The sequence below is a fragment of the Salvelinus sp. IW2-2015 genome, unplaced genomic scaffold (assembly GCF_002910315.2).
Source record: "Salvelinus sp. IW2-2015 unplaced genomic scaffold, ASM291031v2 Un_scaffold516, whole genome shotgun sequence".
In the NCBI taxonomy this organism is placed as follows: domain Eukaryota; kingdom Metazoa; phylum Chordata; class Actinopteri; order Salmoniformes; family Salmonidae; genus Salvelinus; species Salvelinus sp. IW2-2015.
This window is the reverse complement of record NW_019942567.1, coordinates 432,360-442,412: the sequence shown is the minus strand read 5'-3', so window position 1 is coordinate 442,412 and position 10,053 is coordinate 432,360. Positions and strand designations below refer to the sequence as shown.

General features: G+C 41.9%; 1 protein-coding gene across 1 annotated transcript in view; it reads left to right on the top strand.

Annotated features, from left to right (window-relative positions):
* Positions 1–2,906, top strand: part of LOC112068450 (multiple epidermal growth factor-like domains protein 6) — a 114,317-nt gene extending 111,411 nt beyond the window's left edge. Inside the window, exon 34 of the mRNA XM_024135603.2 lies at positions 2,593–2,906. Coding sequence (XP_023991371.2) covers positions 2,593–2,681 — 89 coding nt within the window. The 3' untranslated portion in view covers positions 2,682–2,906. The remainder of the gene's footprint in view (positions 1–2,592) is intronic.
* The last annotated feature ends 7,147 nt before the right edge of the window (positions 2,907–10,053 follow it).

Sequence of the window (10,053 nt, the reverse complement as noted above, 5' to 3'; positions counted from 1 at the left end):
TGCCAGGTTATCTGATGGGACCACAGGGCTAACGTGTGCCAGGTTATCTGATGGGACCACAGGGCTAACGTGTGCCAGGTTATCTGATGGGACCATAGGGCTAACGTGTGCCAGGTTATCTGATGGGACCACAGGGCTAACGTGTGCCAGGTTATCTGATGGGACCACATACAGTGTAGCGTTCTATCATGTTCAAGTACCTCAACGATTTTAATTGGCTGATGCGCATTTTGACCTGGAGGTCCAGGTTAAATTGAAACTTTTTCTAATGTTCGCAAGTACAATTACAATTACATTGTTTACAACCAATGGAGTTAAACAAGATTTTGGGGTTTTGATGAGGTACAACAGTTGAACTAAGCTCATGAGGCATTTAGTTATATTCTTCAATAATCAACTACTATATATCATTAATTTAAAAATCAAAAAAATGGATGTACCAATCACAGACTGCAACTTCAATCTACATAATTTGGGCATGTCTCAAATTAGTTTCAAATTATAATTTAATTAAACACAAACAATACAATGTTATAGCTACTTTTCAAATGTACTGGCGAGCTGTGGAAATAATTTCATTTTTGATGAAGAACAATACATTTAATTATTATGAAGAACAATAATAATTATTCATTCATTCATTCTCCTCATATAGCAGTTATACTGCTGACGTCAGCTGGCTAAAGATCTGAATTGTGGACCTGTGAAATGTTCTGTGTTTGGTATCTCTTGTACCTATGTCAGATGACATTATGTAGTATTTATTCATGAGTGATTTAATAATGAAGTTATTCTGTTCTGTACAGCGTAATCCTGTACTACTCCAGTGGCACATTGTGTAGATTGTAATTTATCAGCTCTTACAAAGGAATGCAATAATTTTTTTCGGTATGATACTGGGATGATATTCTCCTGGATAAACCATGCAATATATGAGTTATTTAGCAGTATTTGGACTGAAATAATGAAAAAAGTGATTGTTTGGCGTCTAGTCCCAGCACACATGACGATGCAATCAGAGGACTCTTGTGGGGGGAGATATCGTAGGCGGGCTGATTGTAATTGAAACACATTACTGTTTGATTTATTCTATTCCAGTCATTACAGTAAGCCCATTCCCACCGAGATCTCCACCCACCAGCCAGCACTGGATGTAATACTTCTAAACGGACGTGACATAAAAGAATATGGTACAAATGTACAAATGCATGACCCTCTGCCACCTAATGGATAAAGCAAAAGATATGGTACAAAAAAAGGCTGAAAATGCTATGTGTTGTGTAGGTAAGTAGTCTTGACTCTCCTACAATACAGTTGATAAAGAGGCGAGAGGAGATAGGGTGCAAGGTATCAATGAATTGAGATAAATCCTTTGATCTGTCACTCTACTTGTAGTTCAGAACAACAACAGTAGAGGGCAGCAGAGGAACATGGTCAGAGCAGACTTGAAAATCAATAAAACCTCTGAGATAATAACTCCCCATTCAACAGCTGGGTTTATGAAAAACAGTAAATTCTTGTTTACAATTGTGGCAATAATTCCATAGTACCATACCATCACTGTCATAGTCAAATATAAATTACGGATACAAATGTCTATTTTATAGTGTTTAGCCAACATGTACTCAAAATAGTTAGAAAAACATCAGTCTGGAAAATCACCAGGAATTCAGAAAAATCACCAGGAATTCAGCTACTAAATCAGCACTTAAAAATAATATGTTTCACCAATTCCACTCCTGGCCATTCAGTCATTTTACACAGTTTGATATACGTTTAATTTCCATAATGTGCAAGTTTGGCTCACACAATTAATAATAACATGTCTACAAACAATGAGGTTTGAGGTCAATCTACTTGAGTATCTGGAGCAAAACACCAGTCTCAATGTCAACAGTGAAGAGGCGACTCTGGGATGCGGGCCTTCTTGGCAGAGTAGCAAAGAGAAATTCATATCTCAGACTGGCCAATAAAAATAAAAGATTAAGATGGGATAAAGAACACAGACACTGGACAGAGGAACTCTGCCTAGAAGGCCAGCATCCCGGAGTTGCCTCTTCACTGTTGACGTTGAGACTGGTGTTTTGCGGGTACTATTTAATGAAGCTGCCAGTTGAAGACTTGTGAGGCGTCTGTTTCTCAAACTAGACAATCTAATGTACTTGTCCTCTTGCTCAGTTGTGCACCGGGGCCTCCTACTCCTTTTTCTATTCTGGTTAGAGCCAGCTTGCGCTGTTCTGTGAAGGTAGTAGTACACAGCCTTGTACTAGTTTCCAGCTACAATAGCCATTTACAAAATTAACAATGTCTACAATGTATTTAAGATCAATTTGATGTTATTTTAATAATACTGACTTTTATAGTCAAACTTTTTAGCAGTTTAATAATCTATAGTACAACATTAACACACAATTTATAATATACAAAATCACCATAACCTTGCTGGAGTCAATGATATTGTATACCTAAAAATGTGTAACACTAGGTTGCCTACCATTAGATTACACAAATACAGTAAATGTAGTACATCTTTTTGATCTATATATCAATCTTCTCTTGCTTTATCAACTATTCACTCTGTTATATGTACAGTGCCTGAGGAAGTACCGCAGCATCATCATGGACCACACACCCCAGCCACGAGCTGTTCACTCCCTTACCGTCGGGAAAACGGAGCATGACGTCTGATACCAACAGGCTCAGAGACAGTTTCTATCTACAAGCCATCAGACTGCTGAACACTTGAACTGGACTGACCACCTGCACTGATTCTCTGCAACTTAGCACACATGCACTCACACACGCACGCCCACACAGACATACACACACACACATCACAATTGCTGCTACCAGATTCTTATTTACTATTGCGAATACTGCACAATTTAAGCACTTTCCTCCCAATCCCCCTTTCTCTGATGTGTAAATATTGTACAATAAATTGTGCCTTCCTGAATTATACTCTTCCTAAAATGTTTATTCTATTCTACTGAGCCATTTACTTTAAGTTTGTATTCTAATCTTTTATTATTTCTTATTGTTGTTGCATTGTCGAGAAGGAACCTACAAGTAAGCATTTAGTTGGATGGTGTATACCATGTGTACACCAACTTGAAATAAGACATGTGAGTTGCTGGGCAGTCTTACATAGAACAAACTCACTGTGATAGCTCTGTTAATCCACACAGTATATTTGTACTCAGCAGTGCCCTCTACTATTTCATTAAAGGAACTTCTCTAGGATAGGGGGCAGCATTCGGAATTTTGGATGAAAAGCGTGCCCAAATTAAACTGCCTGCTACTCATGCCCAGAAGCTAAGATATGCATATTATAAGTAGATTTGGATAGAAAACAAATTTGGATAGAAAATTTGGATAGAAGTTTCTAAAACTGTTTGAATCATGTCTGTGACTATAACAGAACTTATTTGGCAGGCGAAACCCAGAGGACAAATCATTCTGAATTTTCTTAGTTTTTGAGGTCACTCTCTTTTCAATGGGTTTTCATTGGGAATCCAGATTTCTAAGGGACCTTCTTGCAGTTCCTATCGCTTCCACTGGATGTCAAGTCTTTAGAAATTGGTTGAGGTTTTTCCTTTGAGAAATGAAGAAGTAACACTGTTCAGAATGAGGGTAGAGGGACGTGTACTCTTTGTTAGATGCGCGTGACCTGAAAGCTAGCTACACTTTGTTTTCTTCTGGTATTGAACACAGATCATCCCGTCTTCAATTTTATTGATTATTTACGTTAAAAAATACCTAAAGTTGTATTACAAAAGTAGTTTGAAATATTTGGACAAAGCTTACAGGTACCTTTTGTAGTCATGTTGCACGAGTTGGAACCGGTATTTTTCTGGATCAAACGCTCCAAATAAATGGACATTTTGGATATATATCGACGGAATAATCGAACAAAAGGACTATTTGTGATGTTTATGGGACATATTGGAGTGCCAACAGAAGAAGCTCGTCAAAGGTAAAGCATGAATTATATCTTTATTTCTGCGTTTTGTGTCACGCCTGGAGGGTTGAAATGTGATGGTCTGTGTTTGTTTGCTTGGGTACAATTATCTGAGGATAGCATCGTTTGCTTTTGCCGTAAAGCATTTTTGAAATCTGACACGTTGGCTGGATTCACAACAAGCGTAGCTTTAATTTGGTATATTGAATGTGTGATTTCATGAAAGTTACATTTTTATAGTAATTTATTTGAATTTGGCGCTCTGCATTTTCACTGGATGTTGGCCAGTTGGGACGCTAGCGCCCCACATATCCCAGAGAGGTTAAAGGAATGACTCTCCACAGCCTATTTATGGTCTGTCCTGTACTGGACTGGGTCCATTGACAATTGGAGCTTTAAAACCCAGGCCAATCCACACCAGTTATGGAACTGAATAGCAGACATGACTAATATATTAAGGTGATCATCAAAATAAAAGTCCTCTTTAACCAAACACAAAAAAGGAAGAATATCTCTGTTTTTGACAGAAACAAATTCAGTAATCACCATTGAATTACGTATAGAATTATATAGGATCTCTATGGGAATCAGTACCACCACAAAAACACACCAACACTTGAAGAATGCGTGTTATGCCGCATGGTGATCCCATAGTTTCATAGTCCAAGATTGGTTGGGTAGTGGTTGGTAAACACACATTAGACTTGATGATTCCTCAGTCGCTGAGAAACACTCCGTCCCAAATAACTTTGATGTCAAAGACAAAAGGGAAAATGTCTCCCTCGGGCTTTGAAATTCAAGTGCGGAGACCACAAAAACAACACTTAATCAGGACCATTCAGACTGGTGATCAGCAATACATGTGGGAATTCAAAATGAGAGACAGTGTATAGAAAGACCAAAGAGATTTGTCTGGTCCCTTCCTTACATCCTCTCGCGAGCGACTTGATTGTGTACAAAATGATTGAAAAACAGCTCAGTGTGGCTCGATTGAATTTAGCCAAGAATAGGTTAGTGGGAAAGAGGAATGGTCGGTTCGGTTTCAGAAAAGTTAATTCACAGAGAACACTGGAACAAAAATCACATTTCAGCGAGTGTATCAATCTGCCAGCCCAGAGAAGAAAGAATGGAGGTGGTGTGGGTGAATAAGAAAGAGAGAGAAATGTGGAGGGGGAGAGAAAGCAGGGTGTGAGGTGGAGGGAGAGAGAAAGCAGGGTGTGGGAGAGAGGGAGGGAGAGAGAAAGCAGGGTGTGAGAGAGAGAGAATGTGGAGGGAGAGAGAAAGCAGGGTGAGAGAGAGCGAGAGAGAGATGTGGACGGAGAGAGAAAGCAGGGTGTGAGAAAGAGAGAGAGAGAGATATGTGGAGGGAGAGAGAAAGCAGGGTGTGTGAAAGAGAGAGAGAGAGAGAGAGAGATATGTGGAGGGAGAGAGAAAGCAGGGTGTGAGAGAGAGAGCTTCATTTGGCTCACTCTTTAGAAAAGGCCTCTCCTCTCCTGCTGGGTCCCGCTCGGCTCCTGTCCCCTCCGCACAATACTGGTAGGGAGGCAGCCCCCCGCTTACCCCCGCCTGCCCTCCATGTGCTGGGGCTAACACTGACAGCCTGGGTCCAGAGCGCTAGCATATGGAGGCCAGACCATGGGACTCCTCTCCCCTGTGGACCCAGCTGGAGGTCTGGTGGATTGGACAGTGTAGTGCAGAGACACACCCCTCTCTCTCTCACTCACACACAGATCCAATGTGATGGGCAAGAGGTGTGGTGTAAAAGGGCAATGTGATGACCCTATTATAAAATGTTAGACTATTAAATAGCAGACTATTAAAATATACATGTATGTACAAAGAACACTGTACTACTCTTGGTTGCCAATTCTCCCCATTTTATAGTCTGCTGTTTAATATTCTTCATCAGTACTGGTCTTCATCAGATGTAATTGTGTCCTTACAGTAAAAGGCATGAAGCTGGGACAAAGGCACAAGCACCTAAATACATTGGTTATGTAACCTATTCATTACCTAGTACTCACCCCACCATTGACACAAGTACAACATGTGATAGCCATTTGTATGTGAAGACAATGCAACTCTTGCACAGGGGAGAGTGACTTTGCTGTGTACTTTTGCTGGAAAAGCCACTGACGGGCCTTGAGACCTGTTTGTGAGCCACCATACATTCCAAAGAGATACAGAACAGGTGTAGTTCATTCACTCCACAATGAGGATGGACCACACACGCAAGCACGGTGCAAGGCACAGCCACTGTTAGGACCCAGAACACTTATCCAGAGGAGAGAGCTATAGTTTTTTGGCCTGCCTTTCAACCCCTCGATTCTGAAATGAACTAATGTTGACTCACGGCAGGAATATGTTGCCATTCTGATGCTAATGGCAGCTTGAACCACCTCCTTCACCAAGCTGCCTGAGCTCTCCATGCAGCAGCACTCAGGCCTGATCCCTGTGTGTGCGTGCATGCGTTTGTGAAAGGAATGGGTAGAGGGCGAGGAAAGATGGACAAGGGGAGAAAAGCAATGAAATAAAAGAGAATGTCAAAAATCACTTGTTTACTTCTGATGGCTGAGCTACTCTTGAAAGTCTTTTGGTAGGTGAAATCCACAAATAACTGCAAATGTCATCTAATTATAGATAGATACAGAACACGCCAAGCCGTATAATGTTCAAGTGTATGAAACATTGTAGGTTCTATGCTTAAAATTCATCAGCACAAAACTGTTTGTGATAAGAGCAGCCCACAAAGGATATAAAAGAATAGTAAGGGCCCATCATAACTTCCATTAACTGTTATATAACCATATTATATTATATATTATATTTCTATTAACATAACACATTGGGCAACATTTTGGTAGTGAAAAAGCAATGTGCAAAAATGACCGTAAACCTCATTATAATCTTGCAGTGCGATTTAACTTGAAACATTCTTCAACAATTGTCACGACTTCCGCCGAAGTCGGTCCCTCTTCTTGTTCGGGCGGCGTTCGGCAGTCGACGTCACTGGCCTTCTAGCCATCGCCGATTCACTTTTCATTTTCCATTTGTTTTGTCTTTGTTTTACACACCTGGCTTCAATTCCCCAATTACATGTTCATTATTTAACCCTCTGTTTTCCCCATGGTTTTTGTGCGTGATTGTTTTATTGTAAGTTCGGTCCGATGTTTGTGGGCTTGGTATTACTTCATGTATTTGGACATTTTGAGTGAAGTTCCTTGTGTTCCTCATCTCTGCTGTCCTGCACCTGACTCCTCTGCACCAGCTACACCCAGATCCTTACAACAATATGTGGTACGAGTAGGCAATTATTTAACTAGAGTTCAGTACACTGAGCAATTCATAATTATTTAACTTGAGTTCAGTAAACTGAGCAATGCATAAACAGTTGCCTCTTCATAATTCACGTTGTTGAAGAAGAATTTTGAATGAAATCATGCTGAGGTTTATTGTCATTTTTTGGCACTTTGCAGAAGACTTTAGCACTACAAATGTCAGCCATTATCTTATAGGCAATATGAGTCATGCTAAGCCCAGTATTACTCACTCCACTTTAAAACACTAATACATTGACAAGCTGTGGGTTTCATTTGAACATTATTTTTGTCACACAAGAGAAGCTGTAGCCTATGAAATGACCATGTTGGCTAAATGGATGGATGACTGTTAATAATAACATTAACTATGACCCCACCACCTATCTGGGGGCAATGCCCGTCAGGTTTGTGATGGTGGAGACAAGGGTCAGTAGTTGGTCTCTGACCCTTTAAAAACAGAGAAATCCTAGCTGCTCGGCCCAACACTACACAATACAGTGCAGGAGAAAGGGCAGGTGGTCATTAAAACTGCTGTAATCCCTTCCATGAATAGCTCAGGACTTCTCTCACTCTGTAAGCCATGGTCATGGGCATAGAGAGAGAGAACGCGAGAGAGGGAGATCGACTGAAGAGAAAAAAAGGGAGGGAAGAGGGGGCCCGTCGTTTGATGCCCCGGACCGCGGGACTCTTTAGCATAGTTCCGCGGGCCGCGCTTCAGAGCGGATGTGCTAACAGTTTCGGGCTCAATGGAGGGAGAAATCCCCACAAAGGGAGGTGTACAAATATTGTGGGAAATCTGTCCGCTCTTTAATATTTCATGAGGGCCTGCCATCTATTCATGGGACTTCATTCCTCTGGAGGGGCCCGCATTCAAGCTCACTCTGCAGGCTCAATGGGCAGCCCTTAATTGAGTGCCCGCTCATTCTTCGGGTAAAGAAAGAGCAGATCCATGCCATCTAGCATGAGACTAACTGCGCGGTAGGTTCAGTGATGATTCTAGGGCTAGTGTCACGCTGCCTCCCTGTCAGTGAGGCTTTCAGCGGTGCTATTGACTCCACTCCACAACCCCTGCTGTCCTAAGCCTCTATCTGTTATGAAACTGCTAAACAAATAGTACAGCACTTACGGTATGAGTGAATCTGCCAATCAACATCACTAAGAACATTTACCCAGCCTACCAGTAATGTTCTTCGTTTTCTGGATTAGACAATTATGACAGATTTAACAAGTAAGTACGTCTCCTATTTTGGGCGCCAATTGCGGCATGCTGACCGCTTTCCCCGTCTATCCTCAGATAAGCCAGAGTCGCAGGTCACCATCTGAGCCAGCAGAATGAGATGCATAATACAGTTGGAAATGGTTACTTTCTGTAACATCAGTAGTTAAGTGGTCAGAACGTTAACCTTAATGTTGCCCTAATGTTGCCTTTTCCACCCCAATCTCAACACCAGAGACAGAAATGTGAGCTGCTCCATATGGTGACCTGCGACTCTGGCTTATCTGAGGATAGACGGGGAAAGCGGTCAACACGCCGCACAGCTGAACTTAGTATACTAAACGGTAACAATTTACGGACCACTACGTGCTTTAAGAATACCACTTCTGACACCATTTGTATTTCATGACCAATCCAATGGAGGACGAGCCTGGCTGTCTGATAAACACAGAGGAAATATGCACATTAGCTGAATCTCAATCCATGCACAAACTTCACTTGGGAATATCTATCAGTCAGGGACAACTACAGTGTTCGGGAGGCATAATTACATTTTTTGTGTTTATCTTTGAGTTGGTGACCAGCAGACCAAACCTGCAGACAGTGAAGATCTGGAGAGTAGGGTATATACTGTACATGCACCCCTGCCTTATGGGTTTTCTGGAGTGAGTTGTCCAGTGTATGGGGATGAGGATAACGCTAACCTATTGAGATTAAGCCGTGTTGTCATATACCTCGTGCCTGTGCTGACCGCTTCATCTCAACCCGGCTGATGCTATGTTGCGGCAGTGGGCTGTAAGGCCAGCGGTTTAAATCAGGGCTCCTGGGGGCCTTCAGCTGCAAGCCTGGCTCCTGATCCTTGATTAAAGGTCACCCCGCTTCCTCTAAGGGCCTGTAAGCCCCTGGGAGCCCTAGACTCTCCCCTTCACCAGGCCTGATGCGTGTCCAACAGGCTTAGCCCAAGTCTTGAGGGATGGAGAGAGGGCCTGCCGAGAGGAATCCCAGGGAGAGGAAAATCCTCAACAACGGCTCCAACCTCCATCCCCCCATTCCCATCTCACCCTCACACATTGTCCTGTTGTCCCAGTACCATGGACCGTACTCTGGTAGCATGCAAAATGGATTCCACAGCGGAAGCGACTTAAAGCTTTCATAGCACATACTTTGTTCCAGGCCGCTTCATTTAAGAGCAGCAAGGCGTTGATGGATTGTTCTCTAGTTTATTTGAAGACTTTCATTTCAAATATACTGAACAAAATATAAACGCAACATGTTGGTCTCATCTTTCATGAGCTGAAATAAAAGATCCCATAAATATTCAATACTCACAAAAAGCTTATTTCTCTAAAATGTTGTGCACAAATGTGTTTACATCCCTGTTAGTGAGAATTTCTAATTTGCCAAGATAATTCATCCACCTGACAGGTGTGGCATATCAAGAAGCTGATTTAACAGCATGATCATTACACAGGTGCACCTTGTGCTTGGGATAATAAAAGGCCACTCTAAAATGTGCTGTTTTGTCACACAACACAATGCCACAGATGTCTCAAGCT